Raw genomic sequence first — 20,717 nt, 5'->3', positions numbered from 1 at the left:
AAGTTAGACAAGAGTGCAGTGACTGCATATCCAAACGTGGTTTTGGTGTTTTTAATCAGCACAGAGTAGGATCTGATCTGTGAAACAGTGCTACAAAAAAACCTCGCAGGCAGCTCCCAGCCTTTAAGCACTGTAGCTGACCTGCTGTGTTGCATGCCTGATCTGTATTAGCATAGTTCAGACTGGGAGTCTGTAGGTGAAGAGTGTCTCTTCCTCATGTGAAGTTTGTGCCATGTCTAGCAACAGCTGCATAGGTTTGGAATCTTGCTGTACCTTGCTGAAGTCAAGAAATGATGACGAAACACATTTCAGATGCTTTCCTCAGTAAGGGAGCTTTTCTGCATCAGTAGCAATAATTAGAGATCTAATAGTAATAAGTTCTAAAAGTAATAAATAGCACTCTTTTTAATTTGGCAAGCACTTTTTGCTGAATCAGTTTTGATCTGCATTGTATAAAAAAAGATATTTCTGGCCAAAATGGCAAAACACAGGAAGGCAAATGAATTTGTTCCATTTATTTACTAAAAAAAAAGTTCACTCTTGGTCTGCAGTAAAGTTTATCAAAACTATCCAGTTTTCATAGTATATAGAACATAAAACCCATTTAGGACAAAGCTCAACAATATCTAAAAAAGTGTATTCAAAACAACCTGCTAGGTGTTGCATCTTTTATAATCAGACAAGCCAGGGAAACATACCTACAAAGCTAATCGTGCTGGCAGAAACAATAGAGAAAATGAGAAACAGCACGGTTCCCTCTAATTAGACCTGCACTCTGATTAAAGTGCCCTGAAGCAGTGAAATCCAGTGTCAGGTAATCCATCAATAAGGCTAGTCTGTTTCATTTTCTGTCTGCACTGCCTGTTATTGCTGCTGTACAATATTGTGGCCATACAACTTTCAGGGGTACTGAAAGGTGTAACGAGATACCCCACGTGCTTCTAGGTGTGTAAGGAGAGCCAGACTCCCAATGACTTCAAAGAAGCAACTGTCATTTCCATGAGGAAGTTCCCTAAATTCAGTGATGCTGGGATTTCCGTCATATCATTCTTTCAGAAAGACAGAAACAGGGAACATCTGCTTGTGTTTCTACCCTGGCATGAAATATTTCATCCCTAGACCTTTTGTGAAGCCATTGGGAGGAGACTGGAGTGAGCCCAGGCAGGTACACGGAGGTGTTCCAGGTGGTAGAGGTGAGGAAAATCAGCATACGAAGCTGTGGAAGAAGTGGACAGCTTCTGCCTCTACTAGCTGAGAGCAACAAAGGGCAGTCTTGGCCATCAGGTCTATTAGAGCCATAAGACCCACAGTGCTGTTTCTCAGTGGGTTTCTCCGTGACCCAGAGCCCTTGTTGAAGTCTCCTCCTTGTTGCACGCTGTCTCCATGACATTGCTGCCTGCCCAGGGTTGCCTGTGGGTTAGGTTAAATCACACAAAACCTCCTGGGAAAGGAATACTCTGTTCCTGTATCCAGACTGTGTTCCTTTGGGGATTCAGGTCCAACCCTTAATGTTATTCCAGGGTATCCTTTCTTTTGTGTGGAGTTACCAGGCAATTTATAGCCACAATTCAACACAGTTCTCTGCAGGAGCAATTAGCACTGGTACAGTGACACCCTCATTGGTCCATTTTTTTCAGAGCAATGACAGCAAACACCAAATGTGCTTAGTACCCGGAAAGGCCACAAAATCCTTGCTGATGATCTGATAGACCACACTGCCTCACTCCCTCCATGTAGACTACACTTTCACACTTAACATGCTTTTAACTGGAAACATTTTCAGAAGCACATTCTCTGTGCCTCTGTAGAATTTAAATTTCCACTTGCGTTTGCCCACCCAGATATTAGAAATGCATGCTTAGCATATTCTCTGACCAAGAACATCTTAAAGAAACCATTCTCTTTCACCATGTCAATGCTTTTTTTTATGAGTCTTGAATTTGTTTTAGGGTTTCAAGTAAAATTATTGTAGCATCTTGTTACAATAAGGTCCTTTCCCGTTTCCACTCAGACCTAAACCCTTTACCTGAGGTCAGAAGAAGAAACAATGCTTTCCTTTCTGTAGCAAACCTGCTCTGTTTTGTGCGTTTTGAGCTACATTTACACTTCTACTCAAAATTTAAGAGAATCGCCTCTCTAGAGAAGGGTCTTATGGCCAGCACAAAACTGGGTCATAGGGTACTCGGTCTGTTTCTCTTTTGGATGTGCTGTGTGACTTTAATTCACTATCCCACACTGTTCCTTTACTTCCTTTTTCAACCCACGTATAATCTGGATTGCAAACTCTTTGGGATGGGGTGAAATCATGTTGTATAAATGGAGGAAGAGGATGAGGCTATTGCTGTTGAGATTGTAATAAAAATTAAAGAAAACAATTATAACCCACATGTATATATATATATAAAGTGATCTGGAGGAGAAAAGGGTATGATACTAATAACAGTGCCTTTTTTCCAGCACGATTCCGAAGTGCTTTGCAAATTAGATACCCCTTTGAACTTCAGCCACCTCTTGGGAGAGGCAGATAACGTGGGGCAGGGGACAGTAGTTTCATGAGGCCAAGGAGAAGATTAGAACTCTGCAACCCAGCATCTGAAAAAAACAAAGCATGATTGAAAAAAGGATTGGATACACTGACATGTTTTAAAATTAAACGTCAGAGAAGAGAATTTTCTTAAGGATTTTGTTGAAACTGGCAAAAGTAAAAGAATCTTTCATTCTTTATTATTGTTACTCTTTCACCTTTTAAAAAAATGCCTCTTTTTCTTCCTATTTTATTTTTTATGTTCCTTGACCCTCTTTTTCCATTAAATTCTTTACAGCTTCCTTTCCTGTCCCAACTGCACCCTATTAGCACCTCTTTATTCTAATCCTTTGCCTAGCTCTTTAGATATTTTTTACAAAACCCTGCTGTAACCAGATGGAATCTGGATTCTTGCATGCGGTGCGTATGGGTTGTTTCCAGCACACTGAGCACCAACCCAAATATATAGGCAAACCCAGCACTCATGTTGGCACAGGACTCAGAAATCACAGATCACATCAGCTGTTATTACTGAAAACATAGGTCGGCCAGTGGCCACACACTTCAGCATGCATGGTTGGGTCTATGAATATGAAACTGCTCCCCTCTAATGCAGGAAAAGAACCAAAACCACATGAAATTTCCCAACTGTTAGACTTGTAATGGCCTGTATGCAAACACTGTTAATTTTCCTCCTCTTTGCTGTAATAGATATTAATAGAGGTTGAGTTCTTTCAGGGACCTGCTAAATATGTGGTGTTCCTACACAGATGCTTAACAACAGCATAAAAACCAGAAATCCCTGCCTTCGTCTACAGAAAGCCACAGGAGACCTGAGCCCTTATTTTCACTGTTTAAGACTTGAAAGTATCTCCTGAGTCCAAGGCTTAGTTTTCTGCTACTACTAGCAGCATATCGTAGACTCCTTTCCGTAAACTGATTTAGCTCCACAGTCTCCTTCCCTCACTGGAAGGCTCTCCTGTGACCTTGCTGTTCATGTGGGTCAAGATCTTTTACTTCCAGCCTTAATTATTCATTGTCATTCTTCAGTCATTTGTTCTTGCCTCTGCTCTGTTCCTTTGCTTACACAGTGTTTTCCCTCCCTAGTTCTTTGCCTTGGGCTAAGTGCCATATGATACAGCAAATCAGCGTTATCGCGTCCTTCCATCATTTTGCTGAGCTAATCCATTACTTTTCTTTAACTTCCTATTGGGTCAGAGACCATGCATCAATTCTTCATTCCCTTGGTCACCTTCTTTACTAGTGCTCTAATTTACAATATTTATATTCGTAATTTGAGTGCATAGGTGACAGGAATTGTATGGAGAATTCCAGTCTCAGTCCATTCTAACTCTTACACATTCACATTCTCCTGTCTTCATCGGCAGTACCTCTCCTGATACATGCTTTGCTTTTTTCATGGCTGCATAATAGTTGTGGCTTACAGTCATGCTAGATATATTCCCCCTTATTTGTTTCAACATATGAATCTTACTTTAACACAGAAATGCTTGGGTTTAGTCCCTAAGCACACAACCTTGCACTGTATGCTATTAATTTGCATCCTCTCTGTTATTGCGGTAGTCAAGGTTATTCAGTTTTCTGTATGACATCCTAATCCTCTGTTGCATTGACAATGCTTCTAGACTTTGTATTGTCAGCATTTTTGCCCATTTTTCAGCAGTTTTCTTCTTTTTGTGCCAAGGTCATGAATGAACATACTAAATTAGATTGAATGCAAGACAGATCTTTCAGGAAGTCCACTGGTAACTAACCTAAATTCCTTTCATGCCTGATATTCCTTTATAGCACTACACTGTGGCCAGCTCTCACCTACCATACAAATTGCACATTGATATCCATGTTTCCCAGCATATCACCGGTTTATCCAACGTATGTAAGCATTCCAGCTCAGCAAAAGGATTTCTTTACTGATAATCAAATAGATTAAATCTACCACATTTCCTTTGTCTGAAAAATCAGTTATTTTAATCAGAGAGAACCAGTAAGTCTTGCCTGGAGGAAACCCATGTTGCATCCATTTACCACTACGTCCTCGTCTGCTCTAAAAACTGGCGTGCTGCTGAGAATGCTGAATTCTACAGGGATCATTTCTTTCTTTCTTCCTTCTATCCTCCTTTCACTTTTCCATCATGGACTGGAATCCAACACTGTGCTCTCCAAGGGCTCACTCACCACAGTGGTGCCCGCTGGGGAAAAAATGAAGCCAGTTATAAGACTCAGCCAAGGCCCCAGCTGGCTCAGCACCTCTCCAGCCTGCCTGAAAGGCTAGTGACTGCTCAAAGCATGGTGCCTCAGTGTGCGATGGTGGATAGTGCCCTTTGCTTTGATTCCTGGTCTGATTTAAGCTCATGCTGCTTATCTGTATGACCTTTGCTGCCTAAGAGTCCACCTCTCCCTTTAGACTCCACCTGTGACCATGCTCTGCTTAACAGTCCAAGAATACAGAAATCAGTTTGTCTCCCTGATTCTGGCCTGTTTGCACCATGTTTATTTGTGTTATCATCACAGGTAGATAGGGAGCAGAACAGTTTTGAATTTATTTTGTGAGGTAGAAGTCTTGCAAATAGTAGAATTTAGGGGGTAACAGTATGATGGAAATCTCCTTGGGAATGTTAGCAAATTACTTGCAGGGCTGTATGGAAATTATACTAAATTGGAGGGACATATTGGGAGTGTCTGTTAACTGAAGGGACTGAGCTAGACATTTAATGGTTCCAAATGATTATGTTCTGTCATTAATGCAGTCAGACTCTTTTGGAACCTGTACAGATGTTTATCATCCACAAGGGTCAATGGCAACAAGTTCAAAACCTTATCTGTTCCTTGTAGTAAGAAACATCTCCTTTGGTGTGTTTTGAATTTGGTTACATGAAAAAAAAGAAAAGAAGGAACAGCCATAAGGAGGGTTTCAAATCATTTTAGCCTGGAAATCTGGCATAAATAGCAATGTTAGCACCCTCTGATCCAAGGAGGCACCACGTAAGAGCTCATTTTGAAGTACTTCCCAAAACTGGAGTTGGGATCTCTAGAATCAGTTTGAGCTTAATGAATTTGCCAGGACTGTGCTGGACACTGTGCAAGACGCGGTGGCTGCAGGCGGCTGAGCGAGGGGGCAATGCTGCGCTCTGGTGGCTGCTCTTCGGGGACACCAGCCCGGGCTGCCGGCCCGGGGCAGCTGCAGCAGGTCTCCGGCAGGTCTTGCAGGAGTAGAAGCCAAATGCTGCAGACCAGAAAGCCCGAGACACTTCTAGGAGGCACCTTTGTGACTGTGAGCTGATGTCCTGTTGTGGGCGCTTCTGGTTGTCACCATCCACTAGAAGGAGACAAAATCACACTTATTCCGGTTGTAGGCAGCAACAGGCAATCGGTAATTAATTAACTACTGAAGGACAAAAAGATATTTTCAAGCCAATCCAGCAACTCAACTCAGCAGAGCAATTCTGGAAAAGGAGAGGAGGCTTGGGAACAGGGAGAGAGTAGAATGAGCAGAGCTTGTTAGCTACTGCTGAATGCATTTACATCAAATAATTGAAGATGACTTGTTAGAGCAGAAGTTAATTTGGCATTAGTTTTCACATGGAGTCATGAGACAGGTTTCTTAGCTTTGGTGTAAACACCCAGGCTGGCTTACATCACAGTTTTTCCCATTATAATGTTTGACTCAACAACCTTATAGTTGAACATTGCCCTGTTTTAAAATGTTAAATGATCTGTGTTTCTTTGGTTTGAGGCTCTTCAGGCCAAGCACACTCTTTACCCACAAAGAAGGATTAGCAGGATAATCTAGCAAAATATTTAATTGTGAAATTCACTCCTACTGCTGCCTGCTGTAATGCTCTTCACACTGCAACCTGTGGTGTGAGCTGAGGAAAAGGCACTGCCTACCTTGAAAGGCAGGGAATGGAGCTGGACACCAGTTGCCCTATCAAAGGTAAACCAGCTGTGGATCAGGGTAGGGGTAACTCGCAGCAAAAGGGCTCTGAGAGTGCTGATATTCTGTGCCTTAGTGTACTCAGGCAGCTGCCAGCAAGAAGGACACCAACACCACACTGAGTCCTCCAAAATTGAGCCATCTGCTCATTTTCGAGGAGGGAGGAGGGAGAATACAATGTCTTCCATTTAAAAAAAAAACCAACTTCCCAAGGTGCTTGTAAATTATAAAACATTGTCTTGTGGCTGATCTTATAATTGGTGAGAAATTAAAAAAAATAAAGCTGTCAAAATGATAATCACTAAAGAAAAAAAGAAACCTGTGTGAGTGAAAGTTGGCAAGTCCGTTAGCAGAATGACTACTGTACTGGAAAATTACTGAGCACTGTTTATAAAGGCAATCAGACAGGAATGTTAGTCTTGGAGTCCTACTTTCGACATCAGCAGCTGTATTATTCTACTAGATTCCTTGTACTTTTTTCCAAGAAAAAAACCCCAACTTCTAGTGACCGGGTGTGGCACAACCTGTTCCCAAAATCAAGATTCACCTGATTATTTTGACCCCAGTATAACAGAGATACAGTGAAGAGTTTTCGAAGTGTGTAGGGAGAGAAAGATACAATAGTAGAGTGTGCGTGTTCCATGGAAATCATGAGTCCATTTGTAAACAGTGTTTTCTTGCTTCTGCATATTCAAACATGAACTTAGTTTGATAGCTGTAAGCAAAAAATATCTGACTGTCAATTCCACGTGACTGATTCTCAGAAATCTTTTCCAATTGTCCTTGTTAAAATTATCCAGTGTGAAATCCTGGCCCCACTGCAAGCTGGTCTGAGTTTTGCCTAACATCAGTAGAGCCACAATTTCACCCAGGTGCCTCAGAAAACTGAGCAACTTCAACACGATTTTGCATCACAAACTGGTGTTAAAGACAAAACTAGACATGTGCTAACTAGACATGGAGTTACCCTTACATGTACATTAGTGCAACAGTGTACGTTAAACCAAAAGGTATGCAATAAAATCTATTAGAAATAGAAGCCTCACGTTACAGTGCTTTAGATTAGTTTCTGTCACAAGTGCTTATTCAGACCAGCTATGTCTTGTTTGGTAGTAAATTCCTCTGTTACTTTGTTCAGCAGTAGTACAGGCTCATAACTAGTTGTAGTTAAGAGCCAGTTCTAAAGAACCAGGTTTAATAAAAACAGAAACATTTGTGTTATTGCAAATGTGCCTTTGATCACATCCAAGCTATTACTGTGAAAGAAGGAAAATTAATTTCACTGTAGCATTGGGGAGGGAACAAAAGTAATGCAATCCCTGTAGATAGTGAGTGCATGTGTGAATATGTCATGGATGTTTAGTTAGCAGAACAGTACCAGCTTGCAGGCACCGGTCTTCTGTGGGGCTCAAGACAGATATAACTAGGTGAAATTTAATGGGCTGCAATATTTACCCTAGAACATGTAATGGCTTTATGTTATAAAAGGCTACAGATCTCTGAAAGTGGCCTCAGGTCTTTTAATTGCGCTCCTCCATTCCATCCTTCAGCCTTGACTCATTTTATCTTCATGGCACTTTTTCCCAAATCCTTAGCTACAAGTCTTCATTTGCAGACATTCATCTCCCCTGGGTTTATGTGCATAGTGCTGTAGACAATTTTTTTCCTAGAAAATGTGGGAGTCTTAGGCAAGTAGGTAGAGTGGATAATTCAAGGTTAATGACTAATCCAGACCATAGAAAGATCAAATGATGAACTGAACCTCCAAAAGATATTTCAAGTTTGCTCCAGGGGCCTGCCAGATGAGTGTTGCCAAAGCAGATTAGAAGAAGAACTCCCAATTCCTCAGCAGAGATACTGAGAGGTCAGAGGTTGAGTGAGACTCAGAAGACAGATTTAAAACAGCCCTCTCAGATTGCATGTCCTGCCCATCCCAGCTTTTTGAGGCTATAGAAAAACACACCCTTGTGGGCATTTTTTAGCTAGAAAGACAGCCACTGACTGGGTAGAAAAATCTGCGCTAAAAAGCTCGTCACTTTCTTCCTAAATCTAACCACCAGCAGGGATCATCTGGCTCTTGAGTCTTCTATAGAGGTAGGATTACAAAAAATAATGCCAAGGATAAAGCCATCCCAGTGGTTGTGAGAAAAAGGAGTGTGTTTGTCACGTAAATCAGTGCTTGTTGGAAAAAGACAAGCTCTCCAGAGACTCCAGCTAGAGCACTCGCATGGTCCAACAGAACATAGGTTGTAACCTAGGAGGGAAAGACCAAACTGAAAAGAACTGTGGTGTCAAGCAATCCCTAAGATCAGTTTACAGGCTTAAAATGTAACTGGAAGCCAAATGCTCTGTATGATATACACGGGGCTTAGTGTATAACAGTTAATTGGCTTAGTTAATAGTACAGAGCTAGCTTGGTGTTTTGAGTTAGAACAATGGAATTATTTTTACATTTTCATAAGAAAAAATACTTACTGTTTTTTAAAAAAATGAAAAGTAACTCTTATTCTTAAACATATCCAGGTGTGTCCAAAAGGTGTAATGACAGATAGAGAGGAAAATCTGTCTGTAGTATAATTTAATAGTAACCATAATGTGATACTACTTGTACATCACATTTTTCTTCCCTGTATGTATATTACTTGCAGATAGTAATTATGCTAATAACTTGCTGCACATGCCTTTTCCAAATATGAACTGGCAGGAATTTTCATATTTAACCACTTTATCCATACATCCCTTATCTTTCCACTTTGGTTGTGAATGATGTGGTTGAAATACAGTTGCAGTGATTCTGTGTCAGAGGCACTAAAATATATTTTCAGCTGCTTATGAAGGGAGCTTTGGGAGAACTGTGGAGGAACATCAGCATGCTGCCAGTGCTGCACATACGACTCGCATTTACTTGTTTGCCAGATCATTTTACAAGCCATTGAACCAAGCAGAGATTTTACTGAGAGGTTGAAGTTTTGTGGTCAAAGTGATCATCCCCTTGATGCCTTTGAAAATAGCCTACTTTACTGATATTATTATTCTTCTTCAAATATTTAATCTGCCACTTGTCTCTTGGGTATGAAACTAAAACCACCACTTTCAAACAGCCTTTAATTTCTAAGTATTTTGATTCCATGTAAGCAGCCGTTGTCACCAGTCAGACAGAGTGAGCTGTGAGGTTTCAGTGATCCTTCACATCATTGCCCCACCTTGTTGTAACCACTGGGCTTGGACCAGGGGTGGATGTAGTCGATCGGTAGCTGAAGCTGGCCATACAGATGCCACTCTGACAAAAAAGCTGGAGACTGCATTTTCACCACAGGCACAGCTTTATATTGATTCCCTGGGGTTTGGCTCATGCCCTGTGCAATCATTCTTCTCATGATGATAATATTTGGGTTTTCTGTGCCAGTTTCCCAGTTACACTGTGTCATATCTGTGCTAGAGCAACACTAACTAGAGAACACCAAACACGGTAGAAACGAGGTGATTTCTCCCATCCAACAACCAAAAAAATATATATGAAAAAGGCATTTTTTTTCCTGAAAGGAAAGTCATAACCTTACTTCTTAAGGCACCTTGGAAATAGTTGGCACGCTGCGTGCTGCCCATCCTAAATGCAAGCTCACAGACGGCCTCTGCCAAGAATGTATTTTTATCTTTCTGCTTTGCTTTCAGTCCCTTTTTCTTTTGCCAGTAGCTGTAGATCACAGTGGGAGTACAGTGCTGAAGTGAATATTAGTTCAGCAGAGCCTGTACAGAAACCGTTCCCGGCCCGGTGACTCACGTTCAGCTCATAAAGCAAAGTCACTCTTGCCCCCTCCATGCATGCCCTTGCTGAGCGGTTCCTTCACCCAGATAGATAACTCCCTCCACATTTGCTCTGACAAGGCAGAGCCCAGCTGATATCAAGGGAGCCTGGCTATTAATTTTCATGAACACTAATTTCTGCACTTCAAGGCTATTTTTGTCAGCTTTTCAGCCCTAGTAGTCGATTACTCAGCTGGCATTTTCCCATTCTGTAAGTAAAATACTAAGCACTCAGCCACAGAGATGCACCAAAACTACTGTCTAGAGAAACACGTTTGGTGTCTTGCCAGCTGTTTTAGCCAACAGAAATTCACAGATGTGTCAACTGCTTTAATGCACAGGAACATTTGAGCGGGGCCCTGTTCCACAAAAGACAGATGGCCAGCCTGCCCGATCCCATCCTGCTCAAACCAAATGGCTTCTGCCTTCACTGTCAATGCAGTCGTCAGTGCTGTCACACCAGGTCATCAGTCATAGCATTTGGCAAATGAATGCCTGACAATTGCACCAAGTGAAGATGTTTCTACAAAGTGTGCTGAATGATTTTTCCCTGTTCAGGAATGGGAAGATGGAAAATGGTTGTTTTATTTGTTAGGAGAAGTTTACACAGCAATTTCAAAGGAAATTTGGTTAATAAGTTGGCACATATGGTGCTCTACCTGAAATATGGGACCCTTCAGCAAAATCACATAGTATTTCTGAGCAGACTTGTTTTTGAGAAGTCTTATTTGAGCCACTTATCATAATAGACAACCCAGGACTGGGTGACAAGTAAAAGATTCATGGTGTAAGGATACTAATTTTGATGACAGTCCTAAATAACAGACCAGAAGGTTAATTACCTGGTGAGAAAGGCATGATAGCCTTCCGGTGCACAGTGCCTGCACAGTTATTGTTCCAGTCTTTCACTTCATACAGGAATGCCTGTAATTACAGAGAACATGTTCCTCATTGACAGATTGCAGGAAGCATAAATATCGGTGCTGTTTGTCTTTAGGAAAAGAATTGTCCCTCCGTACATACTTCCTAATTCAGATTCTTCGCAGACATTTTATTCACTTCCTCCTAGCCCAGCTCTAACCACAGTGGTGCTTACAGCACTCGCTGGAGTCAGTGGGAGCCTTTCGGTTGGCCGTATGCTGGGCTGGAAGGCAGCAGGGTGCGAGTGCCTCGTTTCCCTTGCGTGCCCACAGCTGGGACTGCTCATAGCAGCCATGCGTTCCTTACTTTGGAGGAACCCCGACACCTCACAACCTTGTGCTGGGTGTTTGCCAAAGAGCCTTTAAAGACATAACAAAGCAAACAACAACAACAACAAAGGCCATGTATTTGTTCCCAGCACCCTTTGATCAAAGGGGAAGGAAATGGCAACTGAAATGTGCTTACAAAGTAAATGAATCCCAAAGGCTCAGAGAAATGCTCCCATCCAGGCTGCGTTATGGCACATCCTTGTGAGCTACGGCACCTCTGAAACAACATTGTAGGATCCTTTCTCTAAGGAAAGTCTTGGGTTTTTGAGTGCTTCTTGAGCCTTAGCAATTAAATTCAATTCAAGCTTTTTAAGAATGAACGTGGCCAGTTATTCTCCATTTTTGAGGCCCCTAATGCCATGAACTTCAAACAGATGAGATTCCGATTAAACATCCTGGAAGGCCCAACTGTGAAAAGTGAAATTTCATCAGCGGCCGTGAAAGGGTGAACTAAAAGTGAGGCAGGAGCTGTCTTTGTCTCCCAATAGTCTGGGATGTAGAGGATATATATGCTTTGAGCTCATATAATGGCAGGCTAGAGAGGGAGTGGAGGAACCAGGCTGGGCTAGGTGTCTGGCTGTAGCATCATCCCTGTTTGTACGCGGTAAGTATAGGTTCGCTGCACAGCTCCACTGCACAGCGATGTGCATGAGATGTACGAGCCATTTTTCCAGGTATCTCTCAAAGGCTACAATATTTGTGGGATAGGGTAATCTGCAGACAAGTCTGTCTTTAATTGAGGTGAAAAATGCAGCCACATTGTAGAGACTGGGGGTTAAAGGGAACTATGAAGAGTTTGTGTTTCTGTCTAACATGGAGAGAGGAGTGGATATTCACTTGTATACCAGCAATTTTCTGCTTCACACACTTCATCTCCCAAAGGTGATCAGATGATCTCAGCACGACAGCAATATAGCATCATCAAAGGACCCACAAATCTAGGAAGAGTTGTCCATTTGTCACTGCTTTTAAGTGAAGCTTAATGTTTTATCCCACCAGTTTTTAAACATTTCTTCTCTGGCTTCTTCCCAGCTGGGTGACTGGCCATTGGAGTCCCTGCTCTGCTACTTGTGAGAAAGGTGTCCAGCACCGGGAAGTAACTTGTGTTTATCAGCTGCAAAATGGCACCTACGTTAACACGAGAGACCTCTACTGCCTTGGCAACAAACCAACAACAGTACAAAGCTGTGAAGGACGGGACTGCCTTTCTATCTGGGAAGCATCGGAGTGGTCAAAGGTAGGAACTTGAATCAAGAAAGGAGCCAGACTCCACACAGCTCTGGATACACTGGCCGTAATCCAGCGAAGTGCTTAAAATTAAGCACGTTCTCACAGTCAGCATACTCGGTGCCTCATAGTGTTGGGGCACTGGGTAGGATTGTCATTTGTTGAGATGGTCAGTTTGGTGCTGAGGTTTGTATTCCATACCAGATGAGTTATTAAGGCAGGTTTTAGATATCATGCTATAGTAACTGTATCTTTCTATCTGAAAACTCTGACCAGCAGGAACAAACATTTCACTGACCTGAGGCCAAAAGTATAGTAACCCACCAGGGCTTCTGGCTCCATTTAAATGTGGTCTGAAACAAATACCAGATTTATCAACCATCTGCATGTTACAGAGAATGTACAGTCTTTGGGTGTTATCCAACTTCTTTTGTGTAATTCCAGGAACATGGAAAAGCTGGTTATACTTTGTATAAAAGATGCATCTCCACACAGTTTCAGAATTAATAAATTATTCTCAGATATTATAAATGCATTTCAGATACAAATGATGTGTGGTCTAGGCATCCTGTGTTTGTTTAGCAACAGAGTGAACCGGGAGTATGCCTACAGTTCATGACTAGAACTCAGCTAATACAGAGCAACTTTGTACTTTGTGAGTAGCAGTCCTAAGGGGATGTCCATGTTAATTTTGGTAATTGTATCTGTTAGGCTCATCTGAACAATGAGATAATACTCTTGGCGCAGTACTTACAGCTCTACCAGTCTCATTCCAGACTGACTGTGTTATGGGACTGTCCACCAACAGTCATTTCTGTGGGACGGATCTTTCCTTGTTACTTATCTCTATTTTGAAACAGTGAGCTCCTGTTTAAAGCATTGTGAAAGAGCTTTTGCAAAATATTATTGTTAGAAGTGTGCTTAAAAAGTTGCAGAAGCTCAGGATACAAAGGATCTTGCACTGAGAAACAGCGTCTCTTAACAAACACAACATGGCTCCATTGTCCACCTTTTGAACAGGAAATCTTTGTTTGGCAAGTGAGATGATAGTTAAGTGAGAGTACTGTTTCCTTTCAGTAGGACACGGTACCTGTTCACTAATGCATGAGATTTGTTTTCTTTCTGAGTTCTTTCATTTCAAAAGATGTGGAGAAACACATCAAAGTTTTAATATGTTATCTGATAAGTCTTTTGTACGTTGTATAGGAGTAACCCTTTTCAGATGGTGCCCTCTTTATTTCTTATAGCTGGACCAGCTGAAATGTTTATAGCTGAGACTATTCTTACAGTTCCTACCTGGTTTATATGGGGATTTTTTACTTGGGTCTTTTGTTGACAGTCCCAGGCCACTTCTCTCTCCTTTTTATGAAACAGAGTAAGTCAAGTTACAAGACTTTTTCCAGAGTGGAAATCCTCCATATTTCTGACCACATAATACGTTTGCAAATACATCATATTTTTAGATCATATTTTCAGTAACTGGCTTACTTTTTATTTGATAAATTTATTTACCTTTTGTCGTGCCTGTAATAGCCCACTCCTGATTTTAAATTGGTTCTTGTTCTGGCACATTTCTGCTATTATGTAGCACAGTTGACTCCAGGACACTTCTGATGCTTTGCCAGTTTGAACACTTCTCATAACTAGGACTTTCTTCAGTGGTAATCACTTTAATCCTTAACATTTTAATCTGATGTTGTGGAGTAAATATCACAGTAGTGGTATCATTTTATAAATCATTTTCTCATGTATGTTTTTGAACTTTTTGGTTATACAACAAAAAACAGTTGACCACATTGATGTCTGGTCCCCAACCAAAAATGTGTGTTTTTAAAGCAAATTCCAATGCAATCTTTGTTGTGGAAAAAATTAAGTTCCCCTTTTGTTGCCAAAAGCTTGAGGTTGTTTTGGACAAAACACTGCTGAACCCGTTTGTAATGACAAAAATACTGTCAGAAAAACGTGAATGTTTCTACTGTTAGGGAACTAGAGTAGAAAAAAATATAGATTTCTTTCAAATAAAGGAGCTGTGTCTTAACTGCAAAGTTGTGTTGGTCCTTCACAAAACCTTGTGGGATTTGACTAAGTGATTTGTTAATAAAATAAGACCTAATGATCTCAGCAGGACACTCAGGGACTGCGCTCATTAATTTGTAGACTGCTCTGTTGTGGAATCTCTGTAAAATCTATATGTTAAGCAATTCTTCATGAAAACAGAGGACTTGGGGAAAGAAAAAAACTCTTAAAGAGGGTGATTTATATGTGACCACCAAAGATCTGTTGGAAACCTTTTGCAAATGCTGTTTTGTCTAGGAAAGTATATGCAGTATTAATCTGTGAATTACTTAAAAGCTTGTGGGAAGAACAAACAGTTGGTGTTTTTCCCAGACTTGCTTGTAAAACCCACCTAGAGATTTCTCCTACTGTGAAAAATACTCCCACTTCAGTTTGATTTACTTTGAGTAAATTGCACCATTTGAAAGATTTTATATATTGTGCTTTGTAGTTTGAGATGAACGAGTGCAACCCTGAGGAGTCCACCCTGAGGGCTGAGGAAAATGATATATAATTTGGGAAAGTCTATACAACTTGGGGCAAATTCATGGCTTTAAGGTACCATTTAGGGAGATCCAGCTTGGGATCTCTGGCAAGTCTTGTGCTCTGAGAAGTCCAGCAAAGCAATTTCTGGAATTCTGCAAAGCCTGAAAGAATTCATCCCTGTATCTAGCAGAACTATACAATTGTGCTTGTTACAAAGATGTTACATCCGTAAGGAGGTCACGCCATGAGCAGCACATAGTAAATTAAGTGGAAGGTTTCCCAGATTTTCAAGAAGTCACTTTGTAGTGCTCCGATGTATTTAAAGGCATGTCTGTTTGCTTGCCAGCTCATAAACGCTTGTCATTCATGTCCTTAACAAGGCCAGCAGGTCAGAACTGCCTGGATTGTATTTTTAAGATGGTTAGACAGGCATGCTGAGATTTGTCCATTTGATGTAATTTATATCAAGCTGATGCTTGTTTCCAGCATAGACCCCCTGGATGGAGAAGCTTCTTGGAATACGTTCAAAAGACCTCACAGAATATCTCATATCTTCACTATTTATTCAGTGTCAAATCAACTGGTTTTTCCATGCTGATCCCCTGAAGGGGAGAACTTGACATGCTAGAGGAGGTTAGTTTTTATCTCACTTGGTACATATATCATTTTTCCACCCATCTGTCCCCAGTGGGTTTTCAAGAAAATTTCTCACTCTTAACCACTGCAGTGGCATGAAGAGCAGAGAGACTAGTTATGCTGGTTTGTAGTGGCATGCATTTAGATGGCTGTGACAGCATCAGCAGATCTGTTACTCTGTTACTGAACTGGTTCTTTGAAACAGAAATTCTTTGTCAGTTCATGCCAGTGTCCTTTACCCACCTAGCAGTCAATGAAATCAAGACCAATTCCCCAGTAAAACATCATTTCCAGCCAACCCTTGGCAAAGATAACACATGGGTGACCAGATATCCTGCTCTTTGGAAGCTACTTGCATAGGGCCCAGAAAAAAAAAAAAGTTATCATTTCTAGGCATCATGTAACAGAAGACAAATACCTGTTGTTTTGCAGTGTTCGGCAGACTGTGGCAAGGGTATTCAGAAAAGAACAGTGACATGCACAAATTCTCAAGGAAAATGTGATGCAGCCACAAGGCCAAGAGATGAGGAAGAGTGTGAAGATCACACAGGCTGTTATGAATGGAAAACAGGCGATTGGTCTAAGGTAACAGTGAACACTACATGGTATTCTTTGTAAGTGCAAAGATGTTCTGTGCTATGCTTCTGTGTGCTGTCTGCATTAATTTGAAGTTTAAATATTTGGAAAGGAAGGGTTTAACTGATTTTAATTGGAGGTTTTGCTGGGTTTTAAACTTTTCCTCTTATGCCATTTATAAATCAAACATTGCAACACAGGCTTGTGGATATGACCCAGCAAGTTTTAGAGAAGTGTATTCCAAGCAGGACAGAAATGAGTATTAATGACAGTTTAAACATCCAAAGGCAAAACCTACACAAGATTCCCACCACAGGTGGACTCTCTTGTCAAAAAGCTACTTCATAAATGATGCTCAAACTGCTTTCCATATTTCAAGAAGCAAACTCTTAACAGTTCTGGTAGAATTCTACAGAAAAGAGCTTATTAACATTATCTTCCAGGAGTGTAGGAAACTAAAGAGGTGTCCCATGCCCAGCCTGGGCAAGCTAAAAAGAAAATAGAAGGTTGGTTTCCTTGAGTGTAAATATATGTTAAAAATTTGTACTTTGAGTTACGAACCTAGTCGCTGAGAAAAAGGGAAATCTCGCAAGGGAGCTGTGGTGAGAGTTTTGTCTCCCTTAAAGCATCATAATGGAGTTGAGAAGAGAGCTGGACCTTAGTCTTCACATCCCACAAGTCATAAATCTGAAGTTTTGGGAGAATTGTTGTTAAGCTGAATACTACTGGGGGGAAGCACAGGGAGGCCTTAACAGACACACAGAAACAGAGGGTAACAGAGCACTCACAGCTGAGTTCCCTTCCTCTGCCTCATGCAGGTCCTGCATGCAGAGCCAGACAGTATACTGTTTTATTACCACAGATGCAAGACTAGAGCTGCGCAGCTGAATTTCATGCTGGTCTGGGACCTACACAGCATAGTCCAGTCCTAGACTTACTCCAGCCACCTGAAATGAAAGCAAGCCATGATTTTAAAGGCAGAGCCAAAACCATCAGTCCCTTCCTCAGGGCTGGATTTTACCTTCACTTAGGCCTGCCTGAATTTAGTTTCTCCAGTGACATCAGTGGAATTAATTCCGGAATGCAGTGGCCTAAACCAGAGCAGACTCTGATCTGTATTTGCGCTCTGATCTTAAAGTAATAGGTAGTTTTGCTTGGGAAGGAGCCTGGCAATGTGAGAAACTCAGCTTTTGCCAGTGTTGTTCATAAAGCATCCTTTACATTACTGACTTCATGTTTGCATAAAGAACTAAAATTTCCCAGGAATATTATATTCCAGCTTGGTTTTATCTTATCTTTGCAACTGTACTGTTCTTTAAACAGAAAGCCTACTTCGTGTTCTGGAATGTACGGCATGTGCAGAAACCACTGGGATACAGTAGTTGCATTTTGCTTTCCAAAAACCCAAACTCCAGCAAGCAAAATCCACTGAAATAGAGGCCCATGATGGGCAAATTGGCTTATCTGCAATTGCTTTTTTTTTCACATTGTGATTAGGAATTACAAATATTTTCAGATCTACTCTGTCATAGATACATGAACTTAATGGTGTCAGTGCTGGAGAATGCATTAAGAACCAATACATTAAGAATGTATTAAGAAATACAAAAGGTTTGCATTTACGCTGAGCCAGGAATTTGTATCACAGAACGTTTAGAGTAATGAACATTATTTTATTCATAACCTGGCACATGGAGTCTATGCAAGCTGGCCAAAACAAACAGTTCCTGTGTGTTAACAGGTGAAATAATATTATTTATTTATTTATTTATTTGTGGGCTGACAAAACATTTTGGCATGCAAATTGACCAGGATTCTCTTTATAGAGAGGAATATGAAATAATTGTGTATTTTCTGATTACATGGATTGAAAGTTCAGTATTGTATGAATGGTTCCAATCTGATAAAGATGTTGGCTCACTGCTAGAAAGGCTGCAATCATACATTGGTCACAGTAAATAGTGTTGTTGATGGATTTAGTGTCTGCATGTGAGCAGGACAGAATAAGTGCAAAATCACTTGTTATTTGCAATTCTTAACTCAGGATCAGAATCCTCCCTGTGTAAAAGGGCACAAAAGCTTATGTGCTGCGTATGTGGCCTGCTTCTGTCTGCAGAGAGCTTGTGCCAGCTCTCTGCTTCCCAGGAATTTCACCCCATGTGAGTCCAGCAGGATGTTCTTGGACTTTGATTTGGTTTCTAATGAGCGTTTAAAATTCTAGACATATTGGTTAATTCTGACTGGACACTTAGGTCACACAATTAGATTCTTATTCTCTGAGTAGAGGGGTAAACAGAAGGCACCACTGGATTGCTAGAAAAGGATATGGGTAGATACAGTTCTCTGAAGAAAATTTATTGTCCCAGCAACTCAGATAGCTGAAATGTTTGGTATGGAATTCAATTCATCACAAATCCTGAGCAAAGGATTTTCATCATGAGGATGCAGAAGCTTTAATGCAGGGCTTAGACTTTGAGGGAGAGCCTTTACAGCTATCAGTGACTCCTCTTTGGTGGTGTCTGGCTTAAAACACTTCCTCCTTTAAGGAGAAACAGAGTCTGCAGCAGTTAGATTATAGTGAACTCTAAAATTCACACTTCCAGCGCAAAATTCCATTGTAAAACATTTGTTCCCAGTGCTGTAAAAATTGCTTTGAGAGAGTTTTGTGCTGACTAAGATGGAAACTTTTTCTATTAATACAAATTGATCTCAGAACAAGCAACAACTTTCTGCAATTAATGCATTGTGAGTTTGTTACTGATTGTTAAGAATCATCAGGGAAGCAAGATTTAACTAACAGTAGTAATTATCACAGACTAAAATAAGGGGCTTTGATGCTTTATGTGCAAACAGCTTGCATGATGACTTGGCCTCCAATCCTTAATTTCGCAAACTAAAATCTTTTGAAGATACTAGGAAGTCATGCAAGAAAAAGGCAAACCCTCACTGAAAAAGTCAAGTCCAGATAAAACTTGTAAATAGAACAATCTGCTTGGGTGGTAATGACAGACTGTTATTTTTATATTAGTAGTAGTATTTATAGAATACGTGGACTCTGTGCATGAGAAGACAGGTCAGTTCCCTAAGGAACTCCCAGCCCTATATGTTTAACTCGCCTCACATCTGACAGCAGTGAGTATGGTTATGCTATAGAAGATCTTGGATCCTGTTGCATTCAGAAAGCACAAGAGTGGGCAGCAGTAAAATCTCCAAATCTATGCCAGGAAGGTTGTGGGTTTATGTTCTCAAACCCTGGATCCACTTCTGTGTAGAAGAGGTGAGGGCTGGAGGCATGGCCATGCTGATCTTTAACCTGCACCTCATCCACTGGCCTTAGTAACAGCTCTGCAGCCAATGCCTGTCCACGTTCTGAAGAAGAGGAATTTTATTCCATTTTCTGTCAGGTTTATTAGCAGATGATCCTTACTGCATATTATAGCTGTGGAAAGCATTTGGAGCTAATTGAGCAGATCCAGCAAGCAGTCTTGGCTGTGATATTTGTATATTCCTAGTGTATTTGCAGCGTATTTCAAGTGTTGCATGAGGAAATGATAAATGTAGTTCGCTTTGCAAACACATAGGGCCAGGTCTGCAAAGTTGTTTTAAATGTCTTTCTTAGTCCTGTAATTCTAAAGTATTTCTTAGTCCTGTAATTCTAAAGACAGAGTATTCTTCTGTTACTAGTAACCATGTGTAACATCTATTACCAGTGCTATTAAACTTGCAACTTCCCTGCACTACTGCAACTTCTCTTTTAAACCCCTTATCTCAAAGGGATATAATTATTTTTAGCATTTAACACAAATGGAGCATTGGTATTATGAGTTAGGTAACTAAACTGTTCCTGACCTGAGAGTCTTTGAACGTAGTAGAAAGATAGATTGCACAGTAAGAGACCCATTGAAGGTGTTAACCTCAAATATTTTTTTAATTTTTTTATTCTTGCCTAGATTCTTCAGAATTGCAATTCATTATATCATCCTTTTTTATATATGATGCAATATACAAATGGGAATCCAAGCCATTCAATTGTTTCTTCCAAAAGGAAATTCCACATCCAGTTTGCATTCAGTTAAAGAAACAAACATCTCATACACGCTTTCTACTTTGAGATAGTTCCTCCTTGTTTGAAATCTGAGCTGTTAAATGTTCTAGCGGTGGAAGCATTTTTACATTTTTGTTGTAGCTGTGCTAGTCAAAAGAA

At 40.7% G+C, this 20,717-nt stretch overlaps 1 protein-coding gene across 1 annotated transcript in view; it reads left to right on the top strand.

The window, feature by feature from the left end:
- The window catches only part of ADAMTS17 (ADAM metallopeptidase with thrombospondin type 1 motif 17), a 192,240-nt gene that overhangs the window by 152,750 nt on the left and 18,773 nt on the right, over positions 1–20,717 (top strand). The window contains exons 20-21 of the mRNA XM_056347461.1: positions 12,566–12,770; positions 16,370–16,522. Coding sequence (XP_056203436.1) covers positions 12,566–12,770; positions 16,370–16,522 — 358 coding nt within the window. The remainder of the gene's footprint in view (positions 1–12,565; positions 12,771–16,369; positions 16,523–20,717) is intronic.

Source organism: Falco biarmicus, chromosome 7 (assembly GCF_023638135.1).
Source record: "Falco biarmicus isolate bFalBia1 chromosome 7, bFalBia1.pri, whole genome shotgun sequence".
Lineage (NCBI taxonomy): Eukaryota > Metazoa > Chordata > Aves > Falconiformes > Falconidae > Falco > Falco biarmicus.
This window is presented reverse-complemented; position numbering and strand designations above follow the sequence as displayed.